We start from the raw sequence: 23,659 nt of genomic DNA, 5'->3' as shown, positions 1-23,659 counted from the left end.
TGTTAAGTGCTGTCAAGTCGGTCCCAACTCATAGCGACTCTGTATAGTGTTTCTAAGGAGGAAGTTAGTGAGTTTGAAACACTTGACATTGTAGCTCAAAATGACCTTGGGGTCCAATGTTTATTTTACAACACCACACCATATATGTGTGTGTGTGTGTGTGGTGATGGTGGTGGTCACGGTGGTGTACCAGGGAGTCAGTTTGATTCATAGCGACCCTGCATAAGGTTTCAGAGGCTGTAAATCTTTATGGGAGCAGGAAGCCTCATATTTCTCCCGAGGAGTGGCTGCTAGATTCAAACAGCTGACCTTGCAGTTACTAGCTCAGCTCACAATCTACGCTACCAGAGCTCCTTATACATGTGTGTGTATAATAGATATATAATATATATATATGTTGTTAAGTGCTGTTGAGTCAGTTTCTGACCCATAGCGATCCTGTATAGGGTTTCTAAGGAGCAGCTGGTGAGCTTAAACCACTGACCTTGCAGTCCAGTGCATTAACCCGCAGTAGGTTTGAACTACAAGGTCAGCACTTAACAACAACTACACACACACACACACACACACACACACACACACGGCTTCAAAAAGTTTGTGGGGAAATTTCATTATCTTTTCATTAATGTATACCGAGTCCTAGTTTCTAGCCAATCCTTGGAAACCCTACACAGGGTTGCTATGAGTTGGTACCAACTTGACAGCACTTAACAACAACAAGTAAATAAATACATACATGTAAACCAAACCCAATACCACTGAGTCAATTCTGACTCACAATGATATAAATACATCTCCTTTAGTTTTGCTTCTCTGGAGAACGCCAATTAACACAGATTTTGGTGGACAATTGACACAAATCTCCACTCCTTTGGGGGAAGATACAAATGGGACACTTCATGGGTTCAGGACAGACTTGGCATTCCCTTTCCTCTCAGGAAGTCACTGTATAAATGGTGCTCAGAGTCTGTCAGAATCAGGAATAGGTGCCAGAAACCAGACGTGCCTCTATCCCGCCAGCCTTGGAAGGGGAGTTGCTGATCCACATGTCATCAGATGGTGGTTTCAGTGTCCCCCACTCAGATCAAGCAAGTCTGTTACTTCTATCAACTTTGGGCGTGCTCCAGTGGCAGATGATGACACTTGGTGTGTCTGTATTGGGGGAGGGAGGTCTGGTGTGAGCCCTTCAGTAAGGATGTTCACTCAGCCCATCCACTTAGCACCAAGAATGAACCTGCGTGTGGGAGAATGGTTTTCATTCAGGCAATACCCCATCTGTCCAAATGCAGCTGTGAAACAAACACCTGGTGTGAGATGAATGCCAGAGTCAGACCTCCCTTGTCTCAGTCTGGTCAAAGCCAAAACAGAACTGAAAGGGCCTTACTTACCTAAGCTTCTACTCACCTACAGCTGCAGAAGTACTACCCACTGGGGCACCTGCTTGCTTGCTACCAATAAACATCTGATGCTAGGAATTCTCAATCTAGGGTACATGATGGACTTCCAGGGTCAACAAAACCCCAGATGTAAACCCACTCTTTCTAAGGAGACAGTTCATGGCTTTCCATAGTCTTATAGTGGGTTACGGAACTCAAAATAAGTTAACAATCACTGTTCTCTGTAAGGGGCTCATGTCCCCACACCCACCAGAAGCTGTACTATGACTGCCTCTGAGACAAGGAAAATAGACATTTTCCTGTGGATGGAAACAGGAAAAGAAATGGCCTCTTAATGTAACAATGAAAACATTCATACTGGTAACCTCTTATTTTTCAGGTGATGCCTATTCTTGTTCAACAGAAGTTGTGTTCACCCCACAGGTTCTTGCCACATCAGTCTAATAGAACAACACTTTCTCCAACCGGCTAAGTTTGAAGGGAGTAGTGCCTGGAAACACACCTCACACCATCCTATACTAGATGCTCCGGGTACCAGGGAAATGGCTTGACACTTGCATACTGGTATTCAGGGAATTTTTGTGGCTGGGCCACCACACACACAACTGACAGGACCTCAGGAAGAGGTCATCCAAGGGTCTGAATATAGGCCTCTGGGCACCTCTAGTCCTCACCACTTACAGAATGATACTGGTAGACAGATTGCTGACAAGCAAAAGGATGCTAACACAGGCAGATCTTGTCTTTCTATTCCTGTTCTTTGTGAATGTTCTTGGGTATGGGGGAGGGGAGATGTTTATCTGGCCTCTCCAGGAGCTGAGGCACAACCCTTATGACCAGGCCCAGTCCAACTAAGTAGGATACAGCAGAAACAGTCAGAGCATGGGCCCAGCCTGCCAGAGGCTCCTCCATGTCTCCAGAGTCAGAGCCCCAGAAAAACCTAGAAAGTAAAGTAAATTAGTGACCAGAGAGGTTTTGACCTCCGCTGTTCTAACTGAAAAGACAGAAGCCCCACACGCAGTCATGGGACATGCTTGAGATCAAAGGACTCTGCCCAGTCCCCAAAGTCTCTGAGGGCTTGGGGGGGCCCTGGGACCAAGCATGTTCTCTTTCCATCATGAGACTTCATCACTGAAACAAAAGACCCTGGCTCTCAAAAGCGCTCAGTCCGCTTCCTAGGAAAGATGTGAGAATGTAGAGCCCAAACACCTGGTCTCTGGAAGAAGTGGGACAAAGGCCAGGGCTCAGCCCCCACCCACAGGCTCCGTGGAGGGCTCTGACCACCTGGGAAGAGAAGAGGCTCCTTGCTGCTTTCCTCTAAAATTTCTGAGTGATTGCTACTCATTGCTCCAGGATTCCAGGGCAGAATCCCCAGAAACACTGGCTAGATATACATGGAACACAGCCTCCAAAAAACACAAAGCAACAAAAGAAACCAGGCCCCCAACTACATCTTGTTCCTGGGGAGCACTAACTTCTCTCCAAGGAGTTCAGGTGACACCTTCTCACAAAATGAAAAGAAGAAGAACTCTAGTTGGTACGAGATGATGAGTTCTCAGGCTGAGTCTCTGTATAAGGTAAAAGCTATAGCAATGTACAAAACAGCAAGTGTAACTGGATAAAGAGGAAATGACCTGGGAAGTGAGGGAGAGAGAGGCAGAGGGAGATGGGCAGTTGGGAGGACAGGGACACTGACAGCTGCATAGATGGATGGACAGAAAAAAACGGAAGAAGCAAAAGGAAAGAGAGAAAAACGAGCCAAGAACGCAGGGTCCAACGGAGTCGAAGCAGCAAGAGTGTTAGAGAAAGTGAGTTCAACACAGGTTGAGATCAGAGGAAATGTTGACAGGACCAGGGGGAGCTGGTTGGTTTGAGAAAGAATACAGATGTTGGAAGAGAAGAGTCGAAGGGCTGAAGCAGAACTTAGGGTTGGGGCCGTACCTGCACGTTACAGATCTCTATGTGCATTGTTCATTGATGCTTTTCCATCTATTTCTAAAGTGGATTTGTTGCTGGGAACATCTCAAGGACTTCTGCATCAATTTGGAACAAGCTGCATCAGCCCAAAGGTGCCAACCTGCCCACGTTTTGTACCTTGCACTAGCCTGGGAGCATAAAGGTCCCTCGAGGTCTGTGGGCAGCCACTGTGGACACTACACAGAGACGAGGGAAGGGCGTGAAGTCACAGCAAAAGGGGAGAATCAAGCATTCAGAGGTGAGCTGTGTTGACGTCCCTCATCACATTGGAAAGTGCTGATAGAACCATACACTTCTCTATAGGGCTGGTCATCCTGTAGTATTAACAGTTAAATTTTTGTCAGATACTCTGCTGACATCTACTCAAGAGATAAGCATCCCTTGAGGTCATTAGGAAGAGCTACTTGTGCAATGCACCCTTCCTTCTCTTAAAGAGACATGCCAGACTCCTGGCATCCACTCAAACTCCACCTCGGCTGCAAACAAGGAAGGCAAATTTACCTTAAATGTCATAGCTCGATTATATTCAGTATGAAATGCACCATCCCTGTCAAATGAGGAGAAAAAAAGTGTTAACTTTAAGAACGATTGTGAAGATACATACCTTTGGTTTCCTATAACATCTTAAGAAGATTCAGCTATTGAACAAATATTTTTACAATTAAATTTGAACAAAAATATTTTACAAATATTTTTTGCCACAAATAATCAACCAGAAGTTTTTTGTTTTGTTTTAAGAAATATTTGTAGAAACAGAGAAAAGAAATAAAATTCATCTACCTAAAAACTGCTATTTGCTGAAAACACCAATGGAAGCTTTCAGTACTTACTTGGAAATTGGAAATAACCACGTGTACTTACTGGTAATGGAATAATTCGACCTTTGAGTCCTTTGGGCTCAGGTCAACTTTCATCTTCTTGCACAATTTTCTACTCTCTGTGTCACTGGAAGACAGAAATGCCAGGAACCATTTGTTACCTGAAGTCCTCACAAAGCTGTCGACAAAGCAAAATCTGCCTGGGCCTGAGAAATAAACCAGGGAACATGGGATTCTCAGTAGCAAGTTGAGGGTCTTAATAAATGGGCTCTTGGAGAACTGCAGAAAGACTAATCAACAGGATATGGGCTAATCACAAAAGACAGGGGACAGGCAGACAGGAAAAATGTACAGCTACATGTAAGGGACACACAGACAGGCCTTTACAGAGAAAGGGCCCCAGAAGTTTAGTGGGTGGATAGCCCCTCTAATAAGAAAAATGAACCCAGAGCGTAGGCCAGTGGTTTCCAAACCTGGTTTCTCATCAGAATCACCTGGGGAAGTTTTTAGAAAATCCTGATTTCCTGGCCCTCCCCAGATCATTACGTCAGAAACTCTGAGGCATGGGACCCAAGCAAGAGTTTTGTTTCTAAAGCTCTAACGTGCACAACCTGCCATCCGATTAGGATATGAAGAAAATGCCCTACCACATTGAAGAAATGATGAAATGTAACCAGATGCTGATAGAAGTCAAAAAGAGAAAAGGGAGAGACGTTAGTGAATTGAATAGCTTCTATGGTTTCTGGGTTATCAACCAATTACATTTGAGTTGATTACAACCCATAGCGACCCCAGGCGCTTCAGTGTAGAACTGTGCTTCATAGCGTTTTCACAGTGGCTTATTTCTTATGAAGTAGGTTATCAGGGCTTTACTCAGAGGCACCTCTGGGTAGGTCCAAACCTCCAACCTTCTGGTTAACAGCCAAGCGAATTAACCACTTCATTACCCAGGGACTCTTTTGGGACTTTATAATCTTGCAACTCTCATAACAAGAAACATCTGCCTGGTGCCATTCAGCTTACAGAGCACTCATATATGACCTCATCTCATCTTGGCTTTCTTCTTTGTTAGACCAGTGGTTCTCAAAATGTAATCTCTGTGCCAGCAACATTAGCATCACCCAGGGACTTGTGAAAAATGCAGATTCTCAGCTCCCCTCCGACCTGCTGGATCAGATGATTGTGGTGTCTCCACAGGTCTCACCAGGAAGAATGGTGGCTCTGTAGGATAAGCACTGGATGGCAAACCACAAGGTCAGCAGTTCGAGCCCCACCAGCTGCTCTGAGGACTCCATACAGGGTCACTATGAGTCAGAACCGACTTGATGGCACTCAACAACAAACAACCACCAGCAAGAACCACCATGTTAGACCACCGTCTGCATCTGCTTTCTCCTGTCCCCACCCACAGATGGGTCCTCCCTGAGGTCTGGCTTCTTTTGCACAGCCCCTCAGAGACCCAGCCTGCTCTCCAAGTCCCAGGACCTTAATCCATGCACACTGACAAGTCTGCCCACCAGGCAGCGGCAGTAGAGCTCTGCTCAGCTCGGCAAGGCTAGCTCCCCAGACCTAAGTGGACCTAGGGAAGAGGGGTTGGCCACTCCACTCCTACTGATTATGGCTGACTGCACACCACCAGTCTTGTGAGAAGCTTGTGTCGGCCAGGTATGACAGCCATCTGAGCCACCTGAGGGAACATACCCTTCATCTCCCACCTGCTTACATACCTCACCACCATCTAACAGCTATCAGCTTCACACAGCTGTGCACCAGCCCTAGAACAGATGGACTAATTAAATCACTCAGATCAATTTTTAAAGCAGCACTCATCAATAGACAATTAAACCAGAGGGACCTTGTTTTAAATGTAAGTAAACAATCAGCAATTCAAGATGCCAGCCAGTCTCACTTGGAGAGGAGGCATTCCCTGGGGCCATCACCCTGCTCTACTGCAACCCTCCCTGGCTGGTCCCAGCTGTCTTTAGAACAACAGAGATCTGTGGCCACTGCCCTGTGCCTGGCAAACACCGGGGACTCCAGAAATGTGTTGGGAACTCAGAGGGGACCAGTTAATAAACACATCTTCTCCCAAAGTGGCGAGGACCCTTTAAGATAGGAGAGTCCAGAGACTGGAAGGACCCAGGAAGGTGAGGAGCAGAGGCAGAGGACAGAAGACATATATCAGAAGGCAGCCTAGGGCATCTGGTGGATACTTTGACACCCTTAAAGCCATAAGGATGCTGAATTGTGCTCCACATTTTCCTTCCTACTGTGATCCCTTTCAGAGCTGTCAGCAGCTAAGTACCATCTAGTTCTTGGATGGAACACTGACCAGCTTGTAAAGTCTTCACCCAGTTCACAATGAAAAGTGTAAAAATCCATCACATGCTTCTACTGACAGCACCCCGCTGGGCCTGGGTGAGGCCATGCTAACAGTGGGTTTGTTTGGGGTGCCCCTTTCCTGCCTGAGAGTTTGACTTGAATATTTACAGCTGTTCACTTGGTACTTCCTGTCCTACTTTGTTCTGCTGTTTCTGTGATTACCTACCTTCACCCAACTGCATCCAATAGTGACAGGCAGGACCCAAGTCTGGGATGCCACATGCCTCCCTCCCCCATCCTGGCACCCACTGGGGACACCCTGAGGGTCTGTTCCCTGATTCCTGGGCTCCCATGGCAAAGCCTGTCATGACCTGGGAGCCTCTGAGCACACGCCCAAGCCAGCTCTCTTTCGTCCAGCTTCCGCCTGACTTCCTGTGACAAAAGCAGAGGGAGGGGTGACAGGCTTAGGTCCTTCAGACCCTGAAACCTGCCCACTTTAGCAGATCGACTAATTGGAACAGTCACATGCTGCAGCCATAGGACCCTGAAGCCAGGGCAGGTACAGGAACAACACCCCACATCAACCAACCGAGTTGAGGGGAGCCAAAGGGACACACAGGGGCACCATGGCTTCCAAGGCTCAGTTCAGCCTGCAGCCCAGGGGCCTGACTGGAGGGCAGCTTGACAGTCAGCTGAAATAACACCTTCCAGATGTGGCTCTGTATTTGGGCAGATCTGTGGCCTTGGGTGGGGCCCTTGGTTTTCCGAGTTATAAAATGCAGTTGTTCAACATTGGCTACCCAAAATGGGTGGGTGAGTGGGGGGACAAAGGCAAGAAGTGACTGGTTTACAAGCTTTCAAGATGGAGCCTAGATCCAGAGGGTGTGAAGGAAGGGAGAATCTCCACTGAGTAGTATCCAATCTGTCTGAGAGGTGCTGATGAAAGGAGATACGGATAGGACTCTTTTGGCAAATGGTGAATAATTGTTATCAGGACTGACTGTGAGGGTTGGAAATGTAAAGGTAGATGTTTTGTAGTAAAAGGAGGGGAGTGATTGACTTTGCAGTCCAGGAGCGGAGGTCCCTGGGACCATCAAGGAAAAAGAGTGGAATGTGGAACTCTACCCAGAGACAGTTTTGCCATAGATGGAGGCAGAGATGATGACGTGGAGAGATGGAGTGGCTGGGGACTCTAGACACAGAGAGGGACAGGGGCTGTGTGCTGACGACCGGGGGGGCAGGCTTGCAGGGTAAACTCTTTTGGCTGTTTGATGATACATGGAGGGGATTGTAACCATGGCAATGAAACGATACACGACAGGATGGATGTTCTCCCATGTAAAGCATTACATACTCCACAATAAAACATTTCAAAAAAAAAAAAATGCAGTTGTCCAAATGTACTGAATGAGCCTATCGGCTCCTCAGCGGCATACAGGCAGGACACTTTCTATCCTGACAGATGAACCAGGGGCCAATATAGAGATTCAAAAATCTCAGAAGCTCAGCCATCTCTCTCCTAACTTCCCAACCGGATCCTCGTTTAGTCAGAGTTAGCATTCAGCATTTTAGGTCTAGGCATACAGTGGTCAGCTTCCTCCCAGTGGGGCACAAAGGCCAGGCTGAAAATCAGGAGGCAAGGCACCTTGTCAACAACTCTGTAACCTGGGTTATACCCCACCTTTCCGGTTTCCCCATCAGTCAAAGACTGAGGCAAACTCTTTCTCCCTTCTGTTAGATCTAACTAACGTGGCAGGAATCTGAGAGGACAGTCTGGGATACCTTAGGAGTGGGTGAGCTGAGGAAAGACTGGAGATGCCCTCACTACAGAGATAGGAAGAATGTGAGGAAACAAGGTGTGAGCACAAAGGAAATCCAAGTACCAGGTGCCAAGTACCTTGGGCACACAAAAGAATGCAGCTGGAGGGCACAAGGCAGGAGACAATTAAGAGCCAGGTCTTGAAACAGTAGAGTCTTAAACTTGGACAGGGCCTCAGCACTCCCAGGTAACTGTGATTCTCACTAATTGGGCTGCTTTCCTTGGTACCTACCTCAAGACAGTATGCAGTACAGAGAATAAAACTGAAGGCAATAAGGGGAAAGAGAATGTTTTTCCCTCTTCAGATGCAGAAGGTGTCTTCTGTGCACATGCCCAACAATTCTTGGGTTCTGCTCCTCCTCAGCTGGGCATGTGCAACCCCAGCAGGTACATGGGAGCATGCCAGAAGGTACCAGAATCCACAGCATAAATACACAACTTCTCCTGGGATTCTTCTCCCATGGTAAGTAATGTGAAACATGCTTATATTGCAAGAAACCACTTATAAGGGAGCAAATGGAAATTAAAACAATTTTTAGAAGAAAAACAAAAACAACATAAAACTTCCAATGATGTTCTGCCTGCCCTGGCATGTCCTGATTTTTGGATCTAGAAAGCCAGTTCTGCTCCAGGGGAAATAAAACAGATGGGAGACATAGAGTGGGGAAGTAAGAGAGGGCGGTTAGGTAACAACTTCAATCCCTGAGGCAAAGAAAGCAGTGAACACCTGAGAAGACGGTCTTGTCCCCAGTGAGAATGAGCCTCTGGAGCTGGTATACCAGGCACAGCTCAAGCCTGCTGGCTCAGGTTCAACTTCCCAGACAGCAATAGGGAACACTCCATGCCAAGGCCAAGCCCCACTGCCAGGCTGGAGGGTGTGAGGGGAATACTAACTCCCCTCACACACTACCCACTTAACCACCAGACAGCCACCACCAGCCAAAGCGAGCGTGGCTACTGAGGTCTGAGCCAGGAGGTGGAGTGAGGAAAAAAAAGAGCTGACAAATCCCTGAATGGAAGCCAGGCACCCTACAGACACCTCACGGCAACAAGTGACAGGGCCTGGGACTGCGGGAAGGAGGGGACCAGCAAAGAGGGGTGTGTGTGTATGCGCACACACCCACAAACATGCATGTAGGAGCAGGGAGGAGAGTTAGAAAAGTGAGACAAGAAGGGGAAGAAATATCTATGTACAGGGAATGAGAAAAGAGGCCAGATGAATGGGGAAGTAAGGACCTGGGAGAAGGCAAGAGGCAACAGAAAGTAGAGCGAGAGGAGACAGAGGGATAAAGAGAACCTCTGAGGGATGGAGCCCTAAAATGCACACACACAAACACCCCCACCATATACCCCAAGCCTGGCAAGGTCCAGCACTTTTTGAACCAGGGTTTTTAGGGATGAGAGTGACATAGAAGATTTTAAACTGTAGCCCAAAGAAGGACAGTGACAAACAAAGGTCACACTGCTGCTAGATGTCAGAGCCTGGACACAAAGCCAGGTCATCTGACCTGTCATCCTACAAACACCATTGCACCCATATTTCGAGGCCCAAGGCAAAACACACCATGTGCTGGGGCTGACTCCCATGCCGAAAACCTTCTCAAGGGTTATCCTTAGAAGAACCAGGAAATCCTCATCCAATAAAAAAGCACTGAACGAGAAAAAAAAACAAAAAACACTGAACGAACCAATATGCCATCTCTTGCCTTTCAGTCTCTTCGGGGAGCACTCTGAATAATCCCAGAGGCAAAACAACAAAAGGAAAGTGGTCTCTCACCTTTCAATATCATTTTTCATTCTAGAAAGAACTTTAGTTTACTTGACACTGACCACAGCCCTGGATGTATTGCTGTTCCACTTTACAGATGAGAAAGCAGACTCAAGTTAACACACTCATCCAAGGTCACAGGGCTAGTAAGCGGCAGAGAGGACTCTTCAACTCAGACTTCCTCTGAAGTCCAAGCCATCGTCCCTTATTTCACAGCACCTCCAAAGAACGTCTCAACACCACAACATCCTCTGCTCTTGCCCCAGAATGTGCCCTGTTCCTTTCATGGGCATTTTAAAAGGCAGAAGCAGAGACTTGCCTATCAACACCATCCCCTACTCCTGATGCCCTCATTCTAGTCTCCAACCCTCCACTGGCAGGGCAGGAAGCAGAGTTGGAAAGGACAAGAGGTGGGGAGACTTACCAGAGCCCATTTCAAGAGAGGCAAGCTCTGCTGACCATCAACAGGAGTAGGAATAACAGGAAACAGACCTCGGCTCCACTCCACCTACTCACTCTAATGCAGACAGCAACAGACTGTGTTCCGAGAGCAATTCTGCCCATTCCTCTGTGTGTCTTACCCATAGACTCAAAACACATACACAGTTAGGACAATAGCGAGGGTTGTCATCACAGGGCCCTATGGAGGAAGTTCCCCTAAAGATTTACAGGGCAAGTTTAGAAGGTCAGAGGCAGCTGTGGACAAAGAGTGGAAAGGCTCATGCCCTGGGGTCTCTTCGCCTAGTTCATGAGAACTGCCACCTGGGACAGCCAGGGTGGACCAGAGCCCCAAGCTCTGTACCTTGGGTTGTTCAGATGATTCAGCTGCACCTGCCTTGAGTTTTAAACTCAGACCTAGGGGTCCTTTGCTTCCAGCATAATTCATTAGAGTCTTATAATACAGCTACTTCTCTAAACTATCTTAAAAGCTATTCAACATCCCAGTTTATACTACCTCTTGGAGGAATCAATTCAACATATTGTCTGGCAATTACATGGAGTAGTTTATTCTTTTGTCTTACAGTTACTTCTTTGAAGCTCTAAGGTGCACCTAATGGTAATTTGAGCACATCAAAATTCACAGGATTTATGTATCATTGGCATTTTTTACTTCAGCCATCATTTCTTCAAACTTCAAGTCGTGAATTATAATCATTTTAGTCTGTCTTCACTCATAATCCCCCAAACCAAACCTAATGCTGTCAAGCCATCTCCAACCCATGGCAATCCCTTATGTTAGAGTGGAACTGCTCCAAACAGTTGTTTTTAAAATCAAAGCACAGTTTATTCTTTTTAAAAAATCAAAACAGAAACTCTAAGTGCCAAGTGTACACTATACATGCTTGAATGACTGGCATTTTTTCCATATAAAAAAATCACACCATATTGTTTATCAAAGGAAGTTCAAGGAAAAATATGATTCCAAACTGCATCATGCACAAGTGCCATTTTAAATAAACTACCTTTCAAACAAGAAACGTTGAGAATGTATACTACATAGAAGGGCATTCGCTCTCTTGGCTCTTTTGCTATCATTTTTAGCAAGCACTCATTGTTGATCTTGAAGTCTCCATTCCTCTTCTCTGGACAGATCAGAAGCACTTCTTCTTTCACTGAAGTTGACAGAGGGTTGATTCCATTCTGCTATCAGAAAGTGTGTGTTGCCACAGCAACAATTCATAACAACCTAGTTTAGAGTCTTCAGTTTCTGATCCTGTGCCAAAGACTCTATCATCACTCACCATAAAGAAGTCTTCAACATACAGCAGCTTGCCAATCATGGGTCATGTATAAAACACATCAAGTACATGGCAGAACCAATAATGCTGTTTCCTTCCATAGCTCAATGCTTCTTGGGCACGTCTGCAGCCAGTGGTAGAAGGGGTACTCTTTGAAACCATCTCGTAACAGGTCTGACTCAGTTCACATCACTTGCCCTTCCACGTATTCCTATGAGAGGACTCCAAAAAGTTGGTGGAAAACTCCCAGGATCCTTGAATTCTGTTTTCCCACCAACTTTTTTGATATTCCCTCATGTTTAGCTAGTTCCTTGGGTGAGACACACACAGGAACGGGCAGAATTGCTCTTGGACCACACCCCTGTACTCGAACAGCAGGAGGAGGTGGTTCCTAATTGTTTCCCGGGAGTACCCTCTTCTTAGCCAGGCTGGCACCAGCCCCTGGTGAACTCCAGTGAGCAATGAAAAAGTTTTAGTGGCGCCAGACTAGAGCTATGCCCCCATTGTTGTTGTTGTTGTTATGTCCCATGGAGTCGGTTCCGACTCATAGCGACCCTGTACAGGGTTTCCGAGGCTGAAAATCTTTACGGGAGCAGAAAGCCTCATCTTTCTCCCGCAAAACAGCTGGTAGTTTCGAACTGCTGACCTTGCGGTTCGCAGCCCGATTCGTAACCACTACACTACCAGAGGGCTTCCTTTATGGAAGCAGATTGCTTTCTCCCATAGCTCCATTTAATTCAGCCATCCAGCATGGGATATTTTCCAGTCCATCCAGGGACCAGAGTAGGACAGACTGCTCCAGCTCAGGGCAGACCATGCCTACACCAAGGGAGGAGAACGTTGGACTCCACGGCTGACCACCCCAGTTGCTGACAAGCAGTGCCTGGAGAACCCATCCCTCAGGGAGCCACTGAGAGGAAAGGCCCAGTGCACTTGGTAAAAGTGGTACTCTGAGATCTTTTCCCAGTTTTGAACTTTGCTACTTCTGTGAAGCTTTTCTCAAGCTGCCCAGGCAGAAATAAGTGACTCTCGTTCTATATTTATAATGTCTATTTGAAGCACTTGTCACCTGGCATTGTCACCACCTGGTCCTGTGTCTGCCTCCTCCTCGCACACGGAGCTCCTTAAGGACACTGCTATTCATCTTTTCATCTTTGTATCTTCAAAGCACAGAGTAAGTGCTTAGGACATGTTTGCTGAATGGCCCCATTTAATGGTTGACGGAGCAATTAAATCAAAGCTCCTCTGCTGCCCATTTCTGCCTACCCAGAAACCTCATAAGAACGTCCCATGAGAAGGCTCTATCAGGTTAGCAGAACCTCAATCATCTTCAGACATGGACGTTCCTCAGTGTCTTGTCCTCTCTAATGGCCTCTGTCACTATGCCAGTCACAGAGCACTCTTGGTATAATTTGGGAAACCAAAACAAGCAAGGAAAAGAAGACTACTTTCAGACCAACTATAAGCAGGTACTTCATATTAACCAATGGCCAATACCTGACCAATTGTCTATGAGAAATTGTTTCCTTTTCTTTATGTTTGTGTGAATGAATCTGGAAGTGTGAGGCCAAAGACACACATACATACACACACACACCCTACAGTATATACAACTTGGATAATTCTTCTGGTCTCATTCAATACTTAGTCAAACATGAAACTCCTTCAGTTCTCTTTAACCATAGATAGGACAGGCTTGAGCCACTGACCTACATATCTGATGCAAAAATTGACTTGCAAGAATAGAGAGAGCAGAATAGTGGAGCAGAGCCCAGAGAGGCTCATTTAGCCCACAGGCCTTGCTACTTGGGCAAGAACAGCTAGCTACATTCAAGTTAAAAGACCTTTCTGAGCTATCCAAGAAAACAGCCTGTCACTTCTTCCAGCAGCACCCCATTTGTCCCCCATACTAATAGGAGAAGGCTGCAATCCTCCTATTCTCCTATCCTACCATGATCCTAAAAACCCCCAAGCCAAAGTGAGAGAGGAACACAGTGGTTCTGAAAGCACCTCCTGTCCTCAGTTCTAAACAAGTCCAAAATCCACGTGGTCAAGGCATTCCTAGGTCAGAAGGGTATGTAAACGCTAGTGGTGGTGGTGGTGGTGTTACGTGCCATGGAGTCGGTTCCAACTCATAGTGACCCTGTACAGCATTTCTGAGGCTGTAAATCTTTATGGGAGCAGAAAGCCTCATCTTTCTCCCACAGAACGGCTGGTAGTTTCGAACTGCTGACCTTAAGGTTTGCAGCCCAATTCATAACCACTGCACTACCAGAGCTGGTATCCACTCAGTAAAGCAGAGTGCCTTGCATACATACAGTTGATGCTTCAGAAATGCTCAAAGAGGAAACCTGTTCTCACCTACCTTTTTAGGTATGCTCATTCACTATCAGTATTTGCTGTTGTTCCGACTCATAGTGACCCTGGGTGTCCGAGGAGCAGCTGGGGGGTTTGAATCATCAACCTTGCAATTAGCAGTTCAGTGCTTATCCTACAGTGCCACACCAAGACTGTGTTTACCTATGCCAAATTGGGGGTAAATTATATGGCAAGAGCTGTGTGTATGTTTGTGTGTGTATACACACACCTCTCCTTCTATCTCTCAGTACACAGAGAGAGGTGGAAATTATTCCTAGTGACTGAAAAGGTAAAGGAAACTGAGTATACCCTGGACTCAATCTCCCTAACTCAGGAAAATCAGAGAAACTCCATCACGCACCCACTACTCCTTACCTCTTTGGTAAGGTAAGTCCACCTGCCTGTGGACTTCCTGCTACCTGAACACTGAGGAGGCAGCCTCTGGGAGGAGGGTGGAGTGTGTGGTGAGGACACAGGTCAAAGGAGAGAGGGAGGAGAAGGACACTAGGTTGGGCAAGCCACCTGTCCAGGACTGACGTGTCTGGTGAAGCCAAATCAGCAAATCAAACCAAGCAGCCCCTTCCTTGCCCTCTACACTCCATGCAACAGGTAATGATCTAGGAGTGCGGAGGAGGGTAGCTCTTGCTCCACACCCACCATGAGCCCACAGTCCCCCCTATAAAACAAGGAGGAGAATCTCCACCACCAACCCGCTCCCACTGGGAAGACAAAATAAAGCAACACAGGACAACATGGTAAAAGTAAAAGTGTTATGGAGAAGGGAAGAGAGGGAATGCTGGGAAGACAGGAAGGGGACCCAGTGGCACGGCTAGGGATGACTCTGTAGCCATCTACCCATCACCCCATCTCTTCCAGAGTTCTAATCCCAGGACAATTCCCTGCCTTGTATACTAAAGCCCCAAACACCTCCCTGACCCTCTAGCCACTGCATCCCCAGAACATACCCACAGTCTACCCAGCAGATGGTGCCTTGTCCTTTCACTGCCTGGGCCACCGTAGACAATAACCTGAGGTGATTTTCAGCTGCCGCCTCTGGAAAACATTAAAAAAAAAATTAAACATATGCATCTGAGGGCAGCCAGGGCCACCTCCACCATCTTTTCTCAGGTGCCAAGGGTGGAGACCAATCCCAGGGGATGGAATGGAGGTGGGTGAAGAGTCTAGGGCGCCATTTAAAATAGCAGTTCCTGCAATTCACAGTGTCAGTGTAAGTGTCTGCGGGAACAGCCAGGCTTGTCTCAGCCACAAAGCCCTCAACTCACCATCCTTTCAGCCACATTTTAAGCCTTACTTTTCCAAGAATCTCTCCGCCAGATCCTCAACTCCCAGAAGAATCTCGGATACATTATCTTTCTGGGACAGATGTTGAAAATTTTATAATCAAACAATTACAGTTCTCTTACTAACTAGGAAACAATTTTGCAGAGACCATGCTTATCCATCCTGATTGATGCAGGTAGGACCCAGATCCCTCTGTTACTAGTGCTTCACAAGCTCATCTCGGAGCTCCTTTCACCCTGGTAATTAAGTGAGGTTTATACCTGGCACTAGTGTCCGATAGGGCAATGCCAAATGTATCAAGTGCATAGCTTAGAGCCCACTTCTTGGGAACCCACATGCAGACGTGCCAGCCTAGGCAGTACCTCTGAGGGTTGCTAGAGGAATGTGGACCATGTTATGGGGCCAGATGAAGTGGACACAAGAGAGGACTCTGTCATTGGTCTAGGGGTGGGGACACAGCACCTCTAAATCACTGTAGAAGAGGAGGTTTTTTGGGAAAGAGCTCCTTTGGCCAGGATTTACATATTGACAGCCTGCTTCAATCCCCTTGCAGAATGGCTATGGTGGGTGCTAGATACCTGCACCCAGTAGGCTCCATCCCCCACCACCATACCTGGAAGCCTGCCTGCAAGGCCTGTCAGCCACATGCTGTTGGGAAGAGGAATCTGCTGCCCTTGTTCGCCAAAAAGCTATATGACAAATTTCACAGCCAAATAGACATGATTTCTGAATTATTTGCCACCACGGAACTTTTCTTAGAGTGTGGATAATGGATTATGTTTGTGAACACAAAGCATGCTGAGTCTTTCATGGAAGCAAACAAAAAGTTTCATCCAAGAAGCATGCATGAAGTCTCTGGAAGGGTACTCCCAGGAAACCTCTACCCAGGCAACCAGAGCAGGGAGTAAGGGGGTGGGGCGTGAAGGTGGGAAAGTCTGCTGCTCATGCCAGGCTCTGGAAAGATGGGGGGAGGGAACACAAAGTAGAGCCATACAGAGACCCCGGTAACAAGAAAGGAGGCATTGCTTGTTGGAAGGATGTGAGACAGAAAAGAAAATTCAGTCACTGTGCTATGCCCAAAATCCACTGGTGGTGGTGTGCCGTGGAGTCAGTTCCGACTCATCGAGACCCTGCACAGAGTTTCTGAGGCTATAAATCTTTACAGGAGCAGAAAGTCTCATCTTTCTCCCGCGGAACGGCTGGTAGTTTCAAACCGCTGACCTTGAGGTTAGCAGCCTGAGGTTAGCAGCCTTGAGGTTAGCTACCAGAGCGCCTTGAAAAACCAACTGGAGGTCACAAATATCAAGCACAATTGTAGGTCAAGACAGCAGAAAGGTAAGATCACCACCCAAGGCCACCACCCAGGAATGCAACGCAGGAAGGAGCAACAGATGGGAGGTGCTGGGAGCTCTGCGTCTCCACCACACTAGTCCAGGGTTGGGCGAGCGAAGCAGAGAGAGCAGACGTTTGGGCTCTGCTTCCTGCTAGGGGCCATCTCCTACCCTTCAAAACCAGTTGCCGTCAATTCCAATTTATACTAGACCCATGTGTGTCAGGGGAGCCCGGTAGCTCTGTAGGATAGACATGGGACTGCGAACCACAAGGTCGGTGGTTTGAGCCCACCAGACACTCTGTGGGAGAAAGATGAAGCTTTCTGCTCCTGTAAAGATATTTAATAAGCCTCAGAAACCCTACACAGGGTCACTATGAGTCAGAATCAATTCAATGGAATTTAACAACAGTAGTACAACTGTTCTATATAAGGTTTTTTGTTTGTTTGTTTTTTATTTAAGGTTTTTATTGTGGATTGAGTAGAAGTTTACAGCGCATATCATCAGTTTTACATTCAACAAATCATATACCTTGTTTCATTACATTGATTATAATCCCCTCCATGTACCATCAGTTAACAGTATTTCTCTCTATCCACTTTGGCATTTTAAACACAAACAAAAAAAACCCCACTCAGGCATATATAATAATTTACATCTCCAAAGGGCACATTCTGCAAGTCTGCTCCTGGCCACCAGCTCTTAGTCCTTCTCTTCTTAGTCCATGAATTTAGAGCCCTTTGCTGTTCCCCCTCTCCATGCCCCCATCTCTAGCGCTGCTGCTTCTCTGGATAAGGGCCCGCACTCTGCTTGTGCGTTCCTCTCTTGATGGTCTATATAAGGTTTTTAATGGTTGATTTTTTTTTACCTACTCCTATTTCTGACTTGGGTCAGTTCATCCCTCCTTAGCCAACCTGGTGGTCCTGGTATCCTAGGAAGTCACCATATTGGTGCTGAATTTAGTGTGGATACCCAATCAGCATAGTGCACCACTGCCCAGAACTCCTGGATTCAAGCAATCCTCTAGTATCAGCCTCCTCAGTAGCTGGGATGGGACTAGAGTCACAAGCCACTGCACCCAGCAATAGCTGATTTTTCCAAGGGAGATCACCAGGCCTTTCTTTCAAGGCACCTCTGAGTAGACTTGGGTCTCCAACCTTTCAGTCTACAGTTGAATGCATTAAAAACATTAACAGAGAGCATTAACCATTAGTACTACCTAGGTCCTATGCAAGTATCAAACACAAATCCCCACTTTCCGAACTCTCTTACTTCCCCTTAATGCTTTCCTGGTCTCAGTTCTGTTCAAGAGCCAATCTGTCATTGCAGAAGCAAAATGTTTCTTCCTACCCCTCCATTGTGGGACACAAACAGATACCACAGGGGATAAGCCCTGCCATCTATTGGCTGGTGGACCTGAAATGAACCAGCCATTTTACTGGAGCTTTTATCACCTCATTAGAACTAGGTGTTAACTAACAACACATGCCACTTGCCTCATGGCAACTGAGTAAATGTGACTGTGTCAAACAAGTCACATGTAGAGTACTTAAAAGACGATGAACTTCTAGAACACCTCGGCCTTCCCCAGAGAAGGAACTGGGTGTGTTCCTTCACTGGCAATCACCAGGAACATTCAAGAGGGTAAGCCTTGTTATTCATGCCCTATATCCCAGATCACTGGAAGAACTGTGTTTCTTCCTTGCCTCAGTTTCCCCCGTTCCAGACAACAGAGAGAAAAAAAAAAGTGCTAGTCACATGCTGGGTTACCAACCACAGACTCAGTGAGTGTGTGCCAAGCCCTCAGTGTGGGGCGGGAACAGCAAGTGGTGACGACAGCAGCCATGTGTCTGGGATGCCCTGGAGGATGTAGCTGCAGGAGGGCCACACGTTGAAAACATCCATCAGACCAAGTGCCAAAGAGTGCCGAGGACGAGCTGCCAGGCAGAACTGTGCCCGGAACCAGCCCAGACACTGGCTGCCACTTCTCCGGGAGCACCGAAAACTTGGCATCCTTAGGAGCAGTGCACAACACTTAACGCTGCTGGAACAACACCAACCAAGTCAGATGCTTCCCCTTCCCCAAAATCACTGCCAAGAGCTGAGCAAGCCTCCCTTCCATCCGCTATGCCCTTGCCAGCCTCAAGGTCAGAAGACAGGCAGACTGCTGCTTTCTTCCTCAAAGAAGATGCCATACCCTGAGGACAGGTGGGTTGATGACCCCAAGTCTGGGACCCTGTCAGCTGGCAACAGGCCAGGCAGCCCCATTAATGAGCAGCTGATGGGGCTGAATTCAGTGCTGGCTATTACAGGGCAGGGAGGGGAAGGAAGATACAGAAAATGTCCACCCTTGGTGGCCACTTGGTGCTCTATCTTCCGTCACACATTGTCTCTCCTTCATTAATGTTGTCAGGCCAGAGACCAGAACCACTGTCTACTAATAAGGAAGTGAAGCAACTTCTCAGAGATGTAAAAGCAGGACACCAACTGCCCCTGTGTGTTTCTGCCTTGTCTTCAGGAAAGCTAACCTCCTCCCTGCCCCCCAATCCATGGGGCCCTCCCTTTGTAGTGTGGTCCTAAGGTCTCTCTCCTCTCACTCACCCTGTGCCTCATGACCCCAGGCCAGCAGGGCACACTCACCTGATTTGGAGTAAAGCACCAGTACATTGTTCCGTGTCCTGAGAAGTTTTTTCAAGTCCTTGTGATCAGAGACTCGTTCGATGAGTGGGGAGACCTTCGCAGAGCACAGCCACGCTGGCAGGATCACCTGGGGATCAAGGAGCGAAGGACCATTAGTCCAGGATCCCGGCTGCTGTTAGGAAAAGCCAGTCCTCATGGCAATTACAACTACCTTTCCACTTAATTTCCCTTCCAAGTCACCTCCTCCAGGGACATCAGACCCCCAAGACACCAACCCTTTGTGCTGAGTCACTTCCATCTGTGTTAAAGAGCCAAACTGCTCCATGGAGTTTTCTAGACTAGAATCATCACAGAGCCTGTTCACCAGACCTTTCTCCTGCATTGTCCATGGGTGGGTAAGTTAGCAGCTGAATGCAAACCATTTGTGCCACCCAGGGAGAGTTTTGGATACTACCCCATCCCCACCCCATCTATTTCTGCTCTCCAACCTACCCTTTCTCGTCTTGCACTTTTATAATGGTGCTTGGACTGCATTTGGACAGAACCATGCTGCTTAGGCTTACTGATCACTCACTCAATCTAGAGTTCTGCATTCTACACTGACACCTAAATTCACCTACGAGCAATGAGAAAACTCCACCCCCACCTAGAAGCACCAAAGCACAAAAGCCACAGAGAAATAAGACCACCCCTAAATGGATGTTGTTATTGTTAGGTGCCATTGAGTCGGTACCAACCCATAGCGACCTTATGCACAGCAGAACGAAACCCACTGTCCGATCCTGGGCCAACCTCACTACTTGAGTCCATCAATGCTGCCACTTGGACAATCCATCTCGTTGGGGGGTCTTCCTCTTTTTATCTGACCCTCCACCTTACCAAACATGATATCCTTCTCTAGCGACTGGTCCCTCCTGACAATATGTCCAAAGTATGAGAGACAAAGTTTGGCCATCTTGGCCTCCAAGGAGCACTCTGGTTGCACTTCTTCCAAAATGGATCTATTGGTTCTTTTGACAGCCCGTAGCACTTTCAATACTCTCCTCCAACACCATAACGCAAAGGCATTAATTCTTCTACTATCTTCCTTATTCACTGTCCAGCTTTCGCATGCATATGATGTTATTGAAAACACCATGGCTTGGGTCAGGCGCACCTTAATTCTCAAGCTGACATCTTTGCTCTTCAACACTTTAAAAAGATCTTGTGCAGCAGATTTGCCTAATGCAATACGTCGTTTGATTTCGTGACTGCTGCTTCTATGAGTGTGGATAGATGAGAGGTTTTCCAGCTTTTCCCATTCAGCCAATTGATCTTAGGGGGACAATTCAATAGCAGATGGGTCAATTCTTACCAAAGAATCTTGGAAAGAAACTCTGGAAATTGGAAATGGAGGCAGGGGGCGAGTAGTTAAAAGACTGAATGAGGACGGGTTACATAGCAGATTCCCCTCCCCTAGCCTAGGCTTTGCTCACTTCGTGGCGAGCAAGTGGGTTAGTGTATGGAGAGAGTGAACAAGAAAAGTTCTGCTGGTAAGGCACCAGGCAGGCAGCAGGAGTGTAGTCCCTACAGAAAACAGGGTAGTTAGAGACTGTCTACAAACTACATATTGAGATTGCCCATTCTCCAAGCCTTTACCCCTCCAGCAGCTCCATTCCCTTTCCCATAATGCTGCGTGCCAGTCTTATTCTCCCCAGGCAGGAGATTAGAGAATTCTTCAGGGGATAGGGAGTAATTGAGGAGCACAATAAGAAACTGAAATACACTGATCTGAGATCTTCCAATGAAACAACTGAGTTTTCACTCAAATAAACACTGTGACACTCTCTCAGTAAAGAAATACCTTCCAGCCCTCCCCATACTCAAGTCTCCAATCCATGTGCTATATATATAGTGCCTTACACAGATAACCAAGTTCAACAGATATTTCATTAAACCTCTCAACATGAAGAGAGAAACTCAAAAAAAAATCAATGGAAAGATAAAACTCAAAATAATAGAAGAAACTGACTATAATTACATAACTGTAATCATTATTCTCTAACAAATAAAACCACATACATAAAACAAGGATGTTTTTCTACCGATTCGGTTCCGACTCATAGTGACCTTGTATAGGGTTTCCTATGAGGGTGGGTATGAACTGCCGATCTTGTGGTTAGCAGTCCAGTGCTTATTCTACAGAGAATCAAGAAAAACTCTTGGAAAGTAAAGTCATCACAGAAGAAGAAAAAAAAAAAAAATCCAACAGATTTAAAACAAGATAAAAAGACAATCAAATCATAAAATAAGCAAAAGACTTAAATAGACATTTCACCAAAGAAGACTTTCAAATAGCCACCAAACATCTGAAAAGATGCTCAGTATCACTAGCCATGAGAACAATGCAAATCAAAACATCAAGGAGATAATATTTCACTCCCACAGGAATGGAAATTGGAACCTTACTCACTGATGGTGGGAATGCAAAATGGTAAGCCAGTGTGGAAAACAGCGTGGCATCTCCTCAAAAACTAAAGTACCATATGACCCACTGATTCCGCTCACAGGCGTGCACCCAAAAGACTTGGAAGGGGAGACTCAAACAGAGACTTATGCACCTGTGTTCACTTCAGCACTGTTCACAATAGCCAAAAGCTAGAAACAACTACTACATCCATCAACACATATGATTAAACAAAATGTGATACATACATACAATTCAATACTACTCAGCCAGTAGAAGTGAAGTCTTGATACATGTGACAATATGATGGAGCTGGAAGACATTACGCTGAGTGGAAAAAAGTAAATCACAAAAGGACAAGTATTACACTGCCTTACTTGGAAACCCTATACAGGGTCGCTATGGGTCAGAATTGACTGGACGGCACTTAACAACAACAACTTAAATTGAAAAGGTAAGAAAAGGCAGATGTATAGAGAACAGAGTTTATGCGTGGTTATCAGGAGTGGGTGGGAGAGAGGAAGAAAAGGAGGTTAGTGGTGATGGCAGTACCACATTCATTAAGTGAAGGGTTACTCAGTCCATTATTGTAACTGCTGTTAATAAGTTTTTTAAAAAATGGAACTGGCCAAAGCTGTGATAAATATATTAAAAAAAAAAAAAAAAAAAAAAAGCAACTTGGTGGGGAGTATCCAAAACGCTCCCTGGGTGGCACAAACAATTTTCATTCAGCTACTAACTTACAGGTTGGTGGTGTGAACCTACCCACTGAACATACAAACACCTCATGGGATCTGACTGCTAGGTTTGGAGGCTTATGGTCACGGTTTCATGGAGCATCCCAGTCAAGTGGCCTAATAACATGTTGATGCGTCTGTTGGACCTTCTAGTGTGTTGTGTAGTGCCTGGGGTCTTAAAAGTTTGCAAGCAGCCATCCAAGGCATTCACCTGGGGCAACAGAGGAACAAAGAGTCAGGAATAAGGGAAGATATGGAGTGTATGGTCAATTGCCTCCATGAACAACTGCTTTAATGTCATAAGACCAAAAATAACTGGTGCCTGGCTATATAATTAGTGAACATTTTGACCAAAGATTTCATAGACCAATCCTGATCAAAGGGTGGAAAATGCATAACAGAATTTGAAATTCTCATATGATTAAATTCCAGACTTTCTTCATGAATCCATGAAGATTGAATGAATCCCTGAAATTAAACCTTAAATTAAAGAGATCCCCTGAGAGAAAGGCTATGTCCTGGCGGCCAGGAGGCAGGCTTGCAGAATGCGCACTTTGGTTGTTTAAATGATTATATATTCCTGAGAGTTTTTCTGTACACCCTCCCCCCTAAAAACACACACACACGCAAAAACAGAAGGATTAGAAGCAAATGCTGTTGAATGTTGATGCATGGAGAGGATTGTAAGCATTGCAATGAAACGATGAGTGTATAACTTGTTCTCCCATGGAAACTGTCACTCAATTCACAATAAAAAGTAAAAAAAACACACCCTGAAATCTTCTTAAAAACAAACAACAGTTTAGCCTAGCTAGTAAAAAATGTCTGCCGTGAGCATTATGCTGTTTTAAGCTATTTAGAATCAGAAGAAATGAGGAGATAAAAGGGGTGAATGGAAAATTCCAAAGGGCACTTTGAGAAGACAAAGCAAAGTATTATAACGAAATGTGCAAAGACCTGGAATTAGAAAACCAAAAGGGAAGAACCCACACAGCATTTCTCAAA

General features: G+C 46.2%; 1 protein-coding gene across 1 annotated transcript in view; it reads right to left on the bottom strand.

Annotated features, from left to right (window-relative positions):
* PDIA5 (protein disulfide isomerase family A, member 5) overlaps window positions 1-23,659 on the bottom strand; it is a 136,087-nt gene that overhangs the window by 83,265 nt on the left and 29,163 nt on the right. The window contains exons 2-5 of the mRNA XM_006869361.1: window positions 19,472-19,598; window positions 15,164-15,251; window positions 4,236-4,319; window positions 3,876-3,921 (exon numbers count right to left, since the gene is read on the bottom strand). Coding sequence (XP_006869423.1) covers window positions 3,876-3,921; window positions 4,236-4,319; window positions 15,164-15,251; window positions 19,472-19,598 — 345 coding nt within the window. The remainder of the gene's footprint in view (window positions 1-3,875; window positions 3,922-4,235; window positions 4,320-15,163; window positions 15,252-19,471; window positions 19,599-23,659) is intronic.

Source organism: Chrysochloris asiatica, unplaced genomic scaffold (assembly GCF_000296735.1).
Source record: "Chrysochloris asiatica unplaced genomic scaffold, ChrAsi1.0 scaffold00130, whole genome shotgun sequence".
Classification (NCBI taxonomy): Eukaryota; Metazoa; Chordata; class Mammalia; order Afrosoricida; family Chrysochloridae; genus Chrysochloris; species Chrysochloris asiatica.
This window is presented reverse-complemented; position numbering and strand designations above follow the sequence as displayed.